The 16,033-nt window shown below is 32.7% G+C and overlaps 1 protein-coding gene across 8 annotated transcripts in view; it reads left to right on the forward strand.

Moving 5' to 3' along the window:
- Cnot2 (CCR4-NOT transcription complex subunit 2) overlaps window positions 1-16,033 on the forward strand; it is a 96,044-nt gene that overhangs the window by 41,821 nt on the left and 38,190 nt on the right. For 6 of the 8 annotated variants that reach the window (XM_087192415.1, XM_004845049.4, XM_004845050.3 and 3 more), the window contains one exon: window positions 10,453-10,575. In XM_087192415.1, coding sequence (XP_087048541.1) covers window positions 10,453-10,575 — 123 coding nt within the window. Of the gene's footprint in view, window positions 1-413; window positions 472-10,452; window positions 10,576-16,033 lie in introns of all 8 variants that reach the window. The other 2 variants (XM_004845051.4, XM_087192416.1) reach the window with 1 other exon arrangement.

Raw genomic sequence — 16,033 nt, forward strand, 5'->3', positions numbered from 1 at the left:
GCAGATAGCCAGAGTATTTGAACAAATTGTCTTAAGATGTTTTCATGATGGCCAGGTAAGCCCTGTTCTTGTATTTTCTGGAAAAGTATGCAGATTTGTAGAGATCTCTGCTTTCTGTTCTTTAATTAGTACAATCTAAAAAATGATTCTGGGGTTGGGTAGTAGTGAAGAGTTGAACAGGGAGTCATAATGTTGAAACTGGACATTCAGATCTTTATAGCATGATTTCCTTATTTTTCAAAGAGCAGAAGAATTCCATCGTTTATCATGTTCTGGTTGGACTCCTTTCTTATCGTTTGCTGGAGTTTGAACTTCAGAGCTATGGTGTCAACCCTGCTGTAATATCTCAGGGGAGCTCCTAGTGTGGGGCTAGTGCCATGGCTCACCCTCCAACCTTTCCTTCTTCACTTCAGCCTCCAGCTCTGAGCTTTCCAATTCCCAGAGTAGCAAATGTTGAAAGAACTTGCACAGGTAAGTATGTGGTGGGAAAAGCTGGGGGAAACAGTGGTACTGTCATCGATATTTTGAGGGTGGATGTTGGGCCATTTTGCCAATGAGTTATTTTATTAGTTTAGACATAATAATTTTCTTATAAATTATTTTCCTCATAAAATTATCTCATAAATGATTACATAAAAGTGTAGTGTTGTAAGAAATAGTTAACTTTAAGTTGAAAAAACAGTATTATATCAAAGAAATGTTTGTTTAAAAAAAAACAACAACTTTGTATTCTCCAAAGAGTGTAGCAGGACCAGAAAACTCGTATTTTTAAAAAAAGCTAAGAAAAAAGTGAGGGAAGGCATATAATCATAGAATGCAACTTTGCAACATTTACCATGGTCTAAAAAGGAGCAGGTTTTAGTTTTCTTTCACCAACTTTAAAGCTGCTGCCTTTTTCTTGAGGCAGGTAGCTTTTCTTTCAGGCAGGTAGCTATGTTTTTGATTTCTACAGGAATACAAATGTCCAATATCTTTTTCTTTGAAGCCTTGACAGAGGACTAGGATATTTCTGCTAACCTCTAGGTTTGATGTTAACAAAAATATAGATACAGTGAAGGCACAGAATCTGGTGTACACATCAGCAGTATTTGTTGAATGCGTATATTCACCAAATACTGTATGTGAGAAAGAGTGACAATGCGTGACAGATTGATTACCGAAGGCCCTATCATTTTCTGTCTTCCTTGTACCAAAAATCATGATCTAGTATTACAGATTCTTTTTGTCTTAAGGGCTGTTTTTTAGAAATAATTTTGTATGATTACAGCCTAGGTCTTCATTACCTTTCTGTTTCTACCTCTTGAGGCTCTTGCTTTTCAGAAAACATTTGAAAATTACTTCCTTAGCTTGCCCAGATCTATTCTGTATAATTAATATTCATGCGATTTGTAGATTCTTTTGAACATAAAAAGATGTTTGAAATTAAATTCAAGAAAAACATTTTTTGCTATGGCTTATGAGAGGTAACATCAGAGAATGTGTGAGGTTTAAAGAAATTGAAGCACCGACTATTTCAGGTCTGAAAAATGGTCTTAAATATAAAGAATCTCAGTTTATCTCCCACTTTCTTAAGAGTTTTTTAAATTTATGTAGAGCCTGGTAGAAATATAGATCCTTCATTGAAGTAAGACCATAGATCCATTTTTGCTGTACCTATTGGAAACCCCTTTTCTGCTTCCTTTTCATTAGATCAGTCCTTCCTCTCCTTCTTTTAAGGATTAACTTAAAAGCATTCACTTTCAGTAGAGTATCTCCTTTAAGTGTTTTGTATCCTACACTTAAGAGACATCTTACTGTTATATCCCCTTCTATTTATGTTTTGTAATTTTCCATCTTAATATTTAAGAAAAAATTACTTCTTTAATTTTGGCCTCCATTATGTGAATTTTCACCTCTAACTTGTGCTGTATGAGTGTTAACTTTTTTCCCATGGATTAAGACTTTTTGAACCATTTGCGCTTTGGTTTTTAGAATGGTGCACCCACCTACCTTTTAAAGCTTACCTGTTTGTAATTCATTTTAATCTGAATGAGGCTTATCACTACATATATAAAGATTATGGAAAACGACAAAATCCATTCATAAAAATTGAAGCATAAACAATGTACTTGCCCTAGATCAAAACCAAATTGACAAGTGGTATTTATAGATATTTTAGTAATACTTTTTATAGAATTTGTAGGGTTTTGCATGTCAAGGGATTTGGTATCCATGGCTTTTGGAAATGTCATCTGAATAAAGCTGGTTCAGACACCAAAGTACAGAAAGAGTGCTATCTCTCCCTGCTCTCTCAGTTTTCCCTATACAGTTTGAGAGTTTTTTGGGATTTTTGGGGGAAGGGAGTATTAAGAATAAGCTCTCCAGAAATACTGAAAACATTTCTGTAATCCTTGGAAAGGACTCTGTGCCGGGATACTTACCAAAAATGATGGTTATGGAAATGTTTATACAGGCCCTAGTTTTCTGCTAACAAACCTTTCACCTGGAGTCACGTTTCTTATACCTCCCTACCTGTTAGCTGCCTTCAATATTCATTAAGGCTTTTATTGCTTTTTTATTAGATATTCTGTATTTTCTAAAAGTACTATAGGAGTTGCTTTTAGTTATTTTTATGCTGTTGATTTATTTCAAATTTTAGATTTTAGAATCTAAACCTTCACTTTTCTTAGATCCATCCTAAGTAAATTCATGAACTATTCATTGTACCTTTGTCATATTAGAAATACCAAGCCCCAAAGTAGTCTAGAACCAGGAGGACTTTGGGTAATGTTTCTTACACACAAAAAACATTATTTGTTCCTTTTCTAAAGATTTCCAGATATTGGGCTGGGGATTTAGCTCAGTGGTTTCGCTGCCTGCCTTGCAAGCACAAGGACCCGAGTTCGATCCCCGGTACCAAAAAAACCCAAAAAACAAAACAAAACAAAAAAAAGAAGGCAAGATTTCTAGATATTAAAATCTTTGTTTTTTGAGAAGATAGAATTTTTTTGTCTTCACTTTGTGTGCTTATTTCTTAAGCCCATTGGGTTTTAACTTTTTTTTAGGAATTAAATAAATTTAAAATTATAATAGTTCTAAGTTAGGATAAGTAGCTCAGAATTCTATTAGAAGTATTGCTACAATGAAAATACCTTGAGCTATAGTATTTTCAGGTTGTACCAATATACTGTTTGATATAGGCATATTCCAGCTCTGTAGAATTCGGGCAGTCTTCCAGTGAGATTTGCTTGTCCTGTTTTCCCCCCTAAGGGGCATTTGTAAAAATAGTAGGTTATCCTCATATATTATGTCTTCTCATGATTACTTTCGAATGTTAATTGACTGACTACTTGTTAAAATCAGACAAATGTTAAGGACACTGGGCTGTAATTTTTACTAATTAAAATCTGTTTTAGCATCAGAATAAGTTATGAAAATCTCCACTAGGAAAACTGTAAGAAAGGGACAGTTTCCCCCTTCTCAGGCACTATCTGACCTGCACTTATCACTCTGTCCTGTAGGATGCAAAGTGAGCACAAACTCTAGCCAGGAATAGAAATTTGGTGCCTCTGAAGCAGTGAAAAGTGTTAATACAGATGTTTTGAATGTTTTTTATATAATTGATTTTATAATGGGATACTTGTATCAGTATGTTGGCAGTAAAACTCCTTCCTCCATTAGAAAGATAATTGAAAAGAAAATGTTGTTACTGGGGATTTTCCCTTTTAAAAAAATCTAGTTTATAGATGTTTCGTGCCTAGTAATGCTGCAGAGTCTATATTACTAGCTTTATAATAAAATGTAGTTTGATTATTATCATCCTAATCCTTTAGAGGATTAAATTATGTTCACTAAATTTAGGAAGACCTTAAAAATGTTCATTTGGTATATGGGAACAAGATGTGTATAATTTTTAATTTTTTTGGTACTAAGGATCAAATTCAGGACCTTGTACTTGCGAGGCAGGTGGCAGAACCACTGAACTAAATCCCCAGCCCTATTTTTAAGTATTTCTACTTAACCTGAAGCCTTCCTTTGGTTAATTGCTCTGTGTGTGTGCGTGCGTGCATGCGTGCGTGTGTGTGTGTGTGTGTGTGTGTGTGTGTGTGTGTTTGCCGGAAATCAAACCCAAGGCCTTCCACATGATGCAACTTAACACTGAACTATATCCTCAGTCTAATAACTGCATATTTTTTCAAGCATTTAATTCTTTTTTAATGTAAGTAGATGTTAATAAAGAAAATATAAAAAAAATTCTTCTATGATAAAATAAAATTTCATAACAAAATAGAGAATAACAATAGTTGATACACTGTGTATCATAATCTTAAAAGAATGGCCAAAAAAAAAAGAATGGCCAAAATGTTACTCAGAATGGGTCATGGATAAATAATTATTTTTTAATTGACATAATTTTTTTAAAAATCACAATCTCATTCTAATGTTAACTTTCTCTAAAACAGGTATAATCAATCTCATAGAGGCTGGCCCTTTTTTCATACTGATAGTACATTTTCTTCTGCTAAAGTGATCACTTTACATACACACACAAATATTTGATTATGGCATGAAATACTTACCATTGTTTTACCACAGAATAAGGACTTTTTTTTCTTGAATTCTTTCTACTTTTCCCTTTAGGAAAGAACACAGATTAAGCTGTAAATTGTATGTTCGATCTCAGTGTACTGGAGTGGTTAAAAGGGGCACTCTAACAAATTGTCTGTGATCAGTACCTATCTTTGTACTTAGCAGATAAATAACTTTTTGGGCAAGTTACCTAACTTCTATGGCCCTTAGCTTTCTCAAGGATAGTTAATTGCTTTGACCTTATAGAATTATGATGATTATATAGATAAATTTTAACCACATACCAGTCTAATTACCACAGAATGACCAAAAGTTGCATATTTTTATTAACTTTTATAAGATGACAGGAAATGTAAAAATGACAATTTAATCAAATTTGTTCAATGCAAGAATGGAATAGTTGAAATGAAATGACATGAAAAGCAATGCTTGGGATAGTACATAAACAGACTGAGTGATGCTCAGGGTAAATTGTTAAGTGCTTAAAACATTTAGAATATTATCTGGAACATTAGCAGTAAAAGTAATTTTTTATTGTATAACTGTGACTATGTTAGAGTATTTTTAGTGATTATGCACAGCAGGAGTTTTAACTCAGTTTCCAAGAAGAATGAGAGGGAAGGTACTTTAAGGAAAGGTGTCAGCATATACAAAGGGGGCGTGGGGCTTGTTAGAGTAACTGAGGGTATGGCAAGAGTTAGTGCTATGAAGAGGGACACCTGTGAATAGAGAAGTCGGAGCAGTTACATGGGACCTTGCAAGGATTACTGATTTGATAATGCTGTTCAATAATTTTGATAAGGTGATCACAAAGATAAGACATTTTTACTTACTAAATCTCTTTGAATGATGTGGGAGAGTTAGATTTAAAGAGAATAAAGCATAGATTAATAAAAGCCTACTTGGTGGCTGTTGAAGTGGCTTGTGTTAGTAAATGACAGTAGAGATGGAAAGATATTGAGGCTATGAATAATATTTAAGAGTTTGATTACATGGGTTAGTTGTTGAAGATCACAGAAGTAAAGTGTTACTGGAGGAAAGTCTGACTTTGTACCTGATTTCCCTGCCTATGTGATTGCTCTCTTGGTGCAACACTGCAGTCCCTACTTATTTTTCCTCATCTAGCACTGTTGTTCCATTTATCCTTTGGCCACATTGAAAGTTTCCTTGATTCCTTGGCTTTCTCTCACTTGTGAGCCCTTGCGCATGCCTTCTCTTTATGCCAGTTTGCTCCCTCCTCCTACTTCTCACATGTCTTCTTCCCTTTCCCTGTCTCCTCTTCCTCTTCTCTCCCTCTCTTCTCTTTCTTCCTCTTCCTCCTCCTTCACCTCCTTCTGCTCTTTCCAAACATTATTTCTTTGGTAATAGAACTTTTCATTGTTTTCCTCAAAGTTAAATGGTTCCTTATTTGGGTTCTCAAAGGACTAAACAAAATTTTCTTGTTGTAATTGTTTGTTTACAGGTTTGTCTCTTCCCTAGACAGTGAGCTTGTTTAAGCCTGGAGTTTTTATTTCTTCAGCTTCTGTCTTCATTAGGAAAATTTTTCTCAGAACTCATGTAATAAGCAATGTTGATTGAAATGTGAGAGAAGATTAGTCATTAAGCTTAAAACAAAAAAGAACACCTAGTCCACAGCTTAAACTAAGATGGGGACAGGAAGACTTACAAAAAGAGACAAATGTAAAAGCCACTGTGAAGAAAGGATAGAATTTGGGTGTGCAGAACAAAGTAGAAGAAAATAACTTGGCAAATCAGTTTTAAATATTAGTTTATTACATCATTATTTCCCAAGAGGAAATGTTAGACAACTCTTCATAAGATGCTTTTAGAACCTTAAGAGTGGAGAAAGATTTTGAAGTAAATCTATATGTGCTGTCAGGAAAAGACCATTCTGCCATTGGATATGTTTGTAGGGCGTAGGATTCTATGTCTAGCATAGCATTTGCTAGGGTTCTAGATAATAAAAGTTTTCAGGAAAAGTTCTCTCTAGAAGCCTTGCTTAAGTATATTTGTGCTAGATTAAATATAGTCTGCCGTTGGATAAAATCTGTGTCTGCTTTTCACCCCTTCCTGTTGATCTTTTTTAATACATATACGTATTTTCAAGTTACATTTAAAAGGTATCCTAGTTGTATTTCCTTGATCATTTAAAAAACTCTAGACCCTGCCCTCCTGTTTCTTTTATTTCCGTATCAAGGACTACTTCACCATCTCTGAAGTTGATTAGATTATCTCAAGTTTAGAATTTCTGCAGATTCCTTTTCTGTAGGTATTCTGACTTAACTGCATTTGGAATAGAAGTACTTTGTTTACATGTTGAGAATATTGTGCCATGGGAATTTATAGCTAGCTCAAACTAAATAATGAAGAAAGAGTAAACTGGGTTCAGCCAATGTAATGCTTCCCAGCCTAATTCTCTCTTTACTACTTTTGAGGCCACTCATTCTGAGGAATTGGGCTCTTAAGATTAGTGTAAGCTCACTTGTCTGTGTACTTTTTAGAATACAATGCTTTGTTCTTGTAGAATTAAAAGAAAGGTAAAATTTTTTGATCAGATGTTTTAGATCTGTGTTTAAAATAAGCTTAAGAGACATTGCTTTGAGTACATATTTATCATTCTTTTTTGGACAAATCTGTCTCTGCTTGTTATAATCTGGTGTGAGGGTTAAGAGGTGGTTAGGTAACAAAGTATTTGTAAGCATTTGTTAGGCTATTTGCTTGAAAAAGCTGACAAATTGTACATAACAGTAACAAGTTTTTAATCTTTTTTGTTTTATGATAAAATAAAATTTCATAAAATAAGAATAAAAAGTTAATATATTATGTATCATTATCTTTAAAATAATTACTTGGACAAAAAAGATCCAGTCTTACAAAGAAAAAACAGATAATAGCACCAAAATATAAGGGAGTACAATTTAATTTTATCTAGTTTAAGAACTATGTACCCAAATCGACTTTAACATACGTGGCGTAACCAGTAATTTCAAAGAGTATTGACATACCCTCTTTGAAATTGATAGAAATTGATTTTGAGGTACCTTAACTTTATTCTCTGCCAGTATGAATACCCTTTCATGTACTACTTCCATTCATTCATTCATTTATTCCATCCTATCAGCCCTTCAAAGTATATATCTTGTATCCAAGCACTTTTCACTACCTCAACTACTGCTTTTCTATTCCAAGCCATCTTCATCTATCATCACCCTCTTCACCCATTGTTCTGCTTCCATTATAATTATCTTCTTAGTCCATTCCTCATGATGAACTAGAATTACTTTTTAAAACTACATGCCAAATTATGTCATTTCTAAACTTCCCCCAAATGCTTGCCTCGATTTCCCATCTTACACAGAATAAAACTCACAGCCCTCAGGCTTGCAAGGTACTGTGTGATCTGGCCCTTACCAGTACCATATCTCCTACTTAAATTTATACCATTCAACACTAAGTTCATGCTATTTGAATTTCACCAAAGAGGGTCTTACTATCTCCCTCTGAAGGAAATGCTTTTCCTACAGGTACTTGCCTGATTAGTTCGTTTACTTTTCTGCTTGTTTTCTTCTCAGTTTCACAATCCCTGGATATTCTAAAATATCTTCCTACCCTGTTCCATTGTTCCATGTAGAATAAAAGACAAATCCAGCTTTATGAAAAATTCCCTCCCCTTCCCCTTCCCCTTCCCCCTTCCCCTCCCCCTTCCCCTCCCTCTCTCAGGATCAGAATTCTTTTTCTCATCCCAGCACCCATCCTGGACAGTTCTCATATTTGAGGAGCAGAGTATTCTCTTCTTACCTTTCTTTTTGCTGAAGTTATGTAAGAATAAGTAGTATTCTCACTGATAATAATTTCAAAAGTGAATTCCTGCATATTCTCTCACTTTCTTCCTCCTCCCATTTCCCTGCCATACTCTTAAGAAAGTCTGGGATCAGAAGAGGAACTTTCCTTTGTTGGAGTCATTTTACCTTTCATGGTGTTTAAGCAAGAAATTTTTTATCTATACAGTTTTCAGCTTTGGAATTCTAGGAGTCTGTAATTGGTTTTAATGATGAATGTTTTACAAACACTGTTAAGAGTTTATATCCATTTGAGTTAACTTATATGTGTAAAATCTTATGTGAGATGCCTAGGTATTCACCTGAAATTTTATTGAATTATGTAAGTTTCATGTTATTTTATAATCTTTCTTATTTCTTAGTATTTAGAGCTATAAATTCTAAGATGCTATAAAGAGAATTAAGTGTTTTCTTAATGTTTGCAAAACAAACTTTTATAATCTCATGTGTTGTCTTAATTTGCAAACTTTAAAGTGATTGTTTTTGCCACTGTTTCTTTTCTGAAATTAAATTTACCAAAGAACCAACAGAGCCTCCCTCCCCAACCACTAGGAAATATGTAGGAGATTGGTGAATATGCAGGTGGGATCCTAGTATGAACTCACATTTAATATTAGACAATAGAGCATATGAAATTCATCGTGGAGTTCACTGCCCTAAGATTAAGAACCTATGTTCTAATGAATAGGCCCTTTAGAGATATCTGTATAATTCACAGCTAAAGAGATTCTTAACTCAAAAACAGCAAAGTAATTGTTAACTTATCCTTATACTGTTCTTAATATCTACTCCAATAGCTTTATCTCATACTTCCTTAGGAAGGAAAAATAATTCAATTTCCTACAAATTTAACAAGGAACTTACAGTATAAGGCAGTTATTAAATAGCATGAGTACTTTCAGCAAAGTTGGCACATAGAATTTGGCCTTTATCATCTACAGTATGTCAGTTTACCATGTCCATTGGTAAATAATAGTGATTACAGTGTTTTATTTTGAAATGAGACATAAAAGAAATTCCTCACTTGTCACTTACAATAGAAAATAACTTTAATCATGATTCTACAAAACATACCCAATTTAGAGTTAATTTCTCTTCAAAAGTATAATTGTAAAAAGATGTAGTTACCTTGTATTCAAGTCTTACACAAATTTTTCCTATCATTGGCATTTCAGTTCACTTTGAACTATATAGTCAGCACTTCTTTTCTTTTCTTTATTGGTTTTTTGAGCCTCACTATGTAGCCCAGGCTGGCCTTGAACTTATGGCAATCCTTCTGCTTCAGCCTCCCAAGTGCTGGGATTACAGATGTGTGCCATCATGCCTGGCTCAGTTTTGACTTTATATTACCTCAGTCGGTTGATAGTTTTAGAAACTTTATGGAAATCACTAAAAAATAAAAACAGAAAGCACTGATTTAAGTACTTATATGTACTCAAATTTCTTAATATTGCATGTTGTAAAAACTTGAATAAGACTAAGCAGTAAACAAAAGAGATCATAAATTTATACCAATGTAATAAAGGAAAAAATGTCCTGCTGTTATATGAGTGGGTACTTGGGGCTTGAGATCCATTCTAGAATGCTATTGCATGCTGATTCAAAAAAATGCTGAATCCCAGTAAATTTAATAAAGATAAAATGCTGTAAAAAATATAATTTTTAAAGTACGTAGGTGTAGTGATGACAGAGACACTGATGTTGAAGGTACATGTAAAGATTTTAAATGATTGAACATAAACATTTTTTAAATCTATTTATAGAAAAATTATATATGGGGTTATTTTCAAGACTAAATGATATTTAGTTCCTTAGAAGTAAGCAAAACTGTTGCATAAGATTTGCTTCTTATTTTTAGGACTCAGAAACAAACATGTAGTCCTGTATTGCTGTAGTTAGATTTATGACTTTATCATGAGCCCCTTACCCCTTAGTTGATTTAGTTCTCTTAGCAGTGCTTCCCTTTTTCTGTTTTCATGTAGCACTAAGGTAAAGCTGAACATTTTTCAAAGTATTATTTTTGATAAATAACATTTTTGTTTAGGTGACAAACAGCATGTTTGGTGCTTCAAGAAAGAAGTTTGTAGAGGGGGTCGACAGTGACTACCATGATGAAAACATGTACTACAGCCAGTCTTCTATGTTTCCACATCGGTCAGAAAAAGATGTAAGTTAATGAATTACATTGCATTTACTCAGCAGTATCTGTCTGTTTCTCCTTCTTGAAAAGCAGTATATGGACCACAGGATACAGTCTGTGGTTCAGTGACTTGTGTGTTGGGCACAGTGCTAGGCCCTGAGGATATAAAGACAAAGAATTTATATTCTAAAGGGAAACATAATGTCCTGGTATTTTTTAATTGGGATAATATAATACTATGATAGAAAGTAATCAAAATCATGAGTTATGTCTTTTTTTAATTTAACATGAGAAGTAACTTTTATATTAAATATATATAGCATAAAGAGCAGATTTGCACAGACTTAAAGATATAATGACAAGTTTCAGTCAAGTTTTCTTTTTATTGTATAATCTTCTGACTGTAATCCTAGACCTCAGGTAGAGAATATCTTTCTTCAGCCACAGTAATACAGTAAAAAAAAAATGTTGAAGAACTATATTCAAAATATGGTAGAAGAACATATGTGCTTTAAAAGGCTAGTAGTTCAGTAATCCAATTTGGCATAAAAAATTAGAATATAGCCAAATTTTAATTAGAATATTTGTAAAATATTTTTAAATTCAGTTCAGTTTGTTGGGGTTTTTTTGGTTATTGGGGATCGAACTCAGGACCTTGCACTTGCAAGGCAGGTGGCAGAACCACTGAGCTAAATCTCTGGTCCCAGTTCAAATCTTATTAAGCTACTTTAAATTATATTTAACTCTCTGTAGTTAAACAATTGGATATTTTACTTGGTACCTGACCATCTTTTCCCTACTTTCAAACTTTACAAATTTTGCTATCCCTGATTTTCCTATGTAGCAGTTTCTTCTAGCTATTAACCTAATAAGATTTATAGTAAATATAAGAACCAAGATACTCATGTAATGGTACACGATCCCAATGATGTATGTGACTGTATTTTATGCCTAAAATGTACCAATAAACTTAATGGGGAAAAAAAAAGATTTATACTAAATAAAGCAATGATAGTGTTCTAAGGTATGTAACAAATGCCCTCATTTTTCTTGAAAGCTAATTATTAGTAAATTACTCTTCTTAGTCTTTTTAGAATTTCATAAATTAACTTGACCCACATTTGTTAGGATTTTAGATTTTCCCCCTTGTTTTTCTATTTTTCTCCCCTTTATTTTTATGTGACTATTGTGTCATTTGGGAAACAAACAATTGTTTTCTTAGAGCTGTTTTTAAAGGATGTGTGCAGTTTTGTTTATATTAAGTGGATCTTCATAGGTTATAGTATGTCATTTCATTCTGTTATCTTACTTGCCCTTCTAGCTATTTGCTATTTGATGTAAATTATATTTGAATTATTTGCTCATGTCTGTCTTTAAGTGTTGATTTTATAGATAAAAAGTTAAGTATATATATATTTGGTAATATTGCTGAAATTATAAAGCTACAACTTGTGTGCATTACTAAGATCGTACTATGAAAGTTAAGTTTGATAGAAAAGTGATAGTGAAATACTATGGATTGACTAAAAGCATTGATTGATTGATTGATTGATTGGTACTGGGGATCGAACTCAGAACCCTGCACTTTTGAGGCAGATGGTGGCACAACTGAGCTAAATCGCTGGCCCTAAAAGCATTTATTTTAAATAGGAAGATAGGAAGCTTTGAAAACAATTCTGAAATATTGCATGTATAGGAAATGAATGACATGTCTGTCTTCTAGAAAACAGAAATAATATGCATCGGAGTTTTTAAATTATGGTTAGTTTATATATACACTTAAACCCATATTCATGTATCTTGGTTACCTTTCCAGTTTAGTTATTACAGAACTGACAGAGAATGATTTACTTCCTAAAGCCTTTTTTAAAAAAATTAATTAAGGTAATATGATATACAATTTAAGGCTTTGGAGGCCAACGCAATATACTTACTTATTTGGATCTTTACCTGTTAGCAAAAACAACTTTAAGCCTCAGTTTTCTCATCCTTAAAATGGTGATGATATAGTAATATAATTGCTGCTGTTGCTATTACTTTTTAAAATAAAGTAGCGCAGGGAAACTATGAATTTTAGAAAATATAGGTGGAGAGAAAAAGAAACATCAGGAATAATTTACTACTGGAATTTTTATTTTCATTAAATATTTTTATTAAAACTGTAATGAGGGCCAGGGATTTAGCTCAGTGGTTTCACCGCCTGCTGCGCAAGTGCAAGGACCCAAGCTCGATCCCCGGTACCAAAAAACCAAAAAAAAAAATGTAATGATTATTTACATTTCTGAAACATAATGCCATATTTTCCACTAGAAAGTTTGTACCAGTTTTTACTTTCTGCACCTTCAGAAATACCAGCACTTACCTTTAAGTCTTTACTAATAAAAAAGCTTATCGTTTTATTGTACACATAAAACATGCTAATTTTACACGTATACATTGTGTTGTGTCTATTCCATATAGTTATGGGCCACTTTTTTCCATGTTGATTACCTATTTTTATGCAACTTCTTGTTTATTGCATCAGTAGTCTTATTTGGTCATATTCTCCATGTATTAAGGTTATAACCTTATCATTTGTTAAAACTATTTTGTTTTTCACTTTGAATGTAGTTTATGGCATTAATAGTGTACAAATATCATTTTTATTAAATGTGACCTTTCAATCTTCTTTAGTTTGTAAGATTTTAATTGAATTTATTTTAAACTGATACATAGAAATATAAAAATTGTATTAGTAGTATACCCAGGGCCGGGGATTTAGCTCAGTGGTTCCGGTGCCTGCCTCATAAGCCCAAGGTCCTGAGTTCGAGCCCCAGTACCAAAAAAAAAAGAAAAATAGTATACCTGGTGATGTTTTGATATGTATTACATTGTATAATGTTTAAATCAGATTAAATATATATAGCACCTCAAACATTTATCATTTCTGTTGGGGATTTTTTTTTTAATGGTTTCTGTTTTTGACATCATACTTGGAAAAAACTTTTTCCTAAACCTTTTTTTATGTTTTTATTCTTCACTTATAACTTAAATCCATCAGAAATACATTTTGGTTTAAAGTATAAATTATAAGGTGCCATATATTTTTTCTTTTGAAGCTATCGAGCTGTCCCAATAATACTTATGCTTTAATTCGATCATGGGTCAGAAAACTTTCCTTTAAAGGACCAGATAGTAACTAGGCTTTGTGGATTAAGAAGCAAAATTGAGGATATTATATAATTATTTATAATGTAAAAATCACTCATAATTCACACACTCTACAAAAACAAGTAGTATTCTGGATTCAGTCTGCAGGCAGTTATTGCCCATTCTAAATTAAACCATTCATTTATGGCTAGTTGAAATATTCTCCTTAGTATACATTAGTGCCTGATATATTCTAGGGTCTGTTTATAAACTTAGCAAGTTTATCATCCTGATTCTATGTCTAAACAAAAGCAGTTCAAATTGCTGTTAATTTTAGCTTTATAGACTGTTGAAACATGTTAGGTGTAAAGTCTTCCACATCCATTTTTGTATAAAGATGTTTCTGACTATTGCGCATCAATACCATATTGACCTCCTTTTAGAAAGAAATCTCTGTCTTTAGGTGTGTTGTTCTTTATGTGTTTTAATAAGTAAAGTTTTATAGTTGCCATTTTCATTGCACTTTTAAGATTTATTTTTACTGACCTGTAAATTACTTGGTGTGCATTTATTTTATAACCAACTGCCTTACAAAGAACTGTTTTTAGTGTTTTGTGACTAAGGATGTGGGGTCTGGAAATCTATTATGAGTATGTATTTCAGAAACATGAATTTCAGCATATGTCTCAGAGCAAGCTATTCAGTCTCTATGTGCCCATTTTCTTGCCTGTAAAATAGGAACAACAGCATAGGTAGATACAAGGATTGATTGAATAACTATGAAAAACTTTTAGATGAACCAGTGTTCAGTAAGTGTTCTTTAATATGATTATTAATAGTATTTCATTTGGTTCTGTTTTTCTAATTATGTGTATTTTCTGCAAATATTTTGTTCTTTATAAAAACTTTTATGGTAAAAAATTTTAGTGTATTAAATGATTGGGATAATTTTTCTTTTTGCTCTATAGCTCAAGAAAATAATTTTCAGTTGTAATTTGTGATAAAGGAAAATTATTGGTTGAGTGAATCTTGAAGCCAGCTAAATTAGATCTTAATAATAGATTTTGTGTGTTAAGTTTTATTTTGGGTGGAGGCAGCAGAATTTTGAATTAATACCTTTTCAGGTAAAATTCATTTAATATCTTTTGATGATATCCAGAGAAGTGATTAATGTCTTTAAAATCAGTATACTAATGTCACTGAACTATACAACTACAAATAGTTTGTGATTTTAAAAAAATCCAAATTTCCTGGTTACCCTTTCCATAGAGGATAAAATCTAACCACCTTTTCTTCTTCTGCATGACTGTAGAAGTATTTTGGAAAATGTTCTATCTAAAATTGTGTGCTAGTTAAATTGCTAAGTAGTTCTTTAGTGGTACTCCTTACTTTTAAAGATACTTCTGTAGCTATGTATGTGACTTTCTACAGAATGATACATGTATTTGCTTTTTTATTAAAATGGTGTCACACATATTACAGATACATGTTCCTTAGATATTTTTACCTGTTTAAGTGGATATCAGTTTATTTTCCTTGTTACTTTGCTTTTGTCAAGTCAGGAGGCTTTACAAAAGTCTTGAGTCTTTTTATACTCATGTTGATGATTCTTAAGCATAATCATTTGAGAAACACTAACTTGTGGGGGCCCCCTTTTTGTGGCTTAATATATACTGAAATGACATGAGATGTGACACCTCCTTTTAAAAAATCTTAACACTAATAAGTACACTTACTTTGACAAATCATTTTGAACTCATACCTAGTTTTCTTTCTTTTTTTCCCAGTCTGAAATCTTTCTTAATGAAATGTGAGAACTGTAGATCATAACCCTTCTAGTATCTTTTAATTTCCTAGAGCACTTCTACTGTTGAAATATTGTGGAATTGATTGTATGCAATTACTTTGCTTTTTCTGCACTGCCAACATTAAGCCTTCAATACCTTTCTTTTAGATCATACCTACCTTCATATAGTGTCACTCTACAGCAGTTGCTGGTAACTTAAGATTTCTCTCATGCCAATAATATTTTGTTAGAATCTAATATAAAATAAAGATACCTCTGCCACAGTTGTCATCCCCGTAATTTAGTATTGAACTGTATACAGTGGTTTGTCTGTCTGAACGTCTAGCTATTTGATTGTAGCATTTGTCACTATCTCAAAGTACATGTTTATTAGTTGTTAATTGTCCTGTTTACCCCACTAGAATTTAAGCCTAATGGGACAGGGACTTTAATATACTCCCATGATCTTAGAATCTATAATAATAAGACATAGACTGTCAGTGAGTGTTAAAGAGAGGGAGGGAATGTATACTATTGAAAAATAAAAATATTATTTACAGACAGGACTAT

The sequence above is a fragment of the Heterocephalus glaber genome, unplaced genomic scaffold, assembly GCF_053883595.1.
Source record: "Heterocephalus glaber isolate CG9 unplaced genomic scaffold, H.glaber_assembly_v1.0 deba00001571, whole genome shotgun sequence".
Lineage (NCBI taxonomy): Eukaryota > Metazoa > Chordata > Mammalia > Rodentia > Bathyergidae > Heterocephalus > Heterocephalus glaber.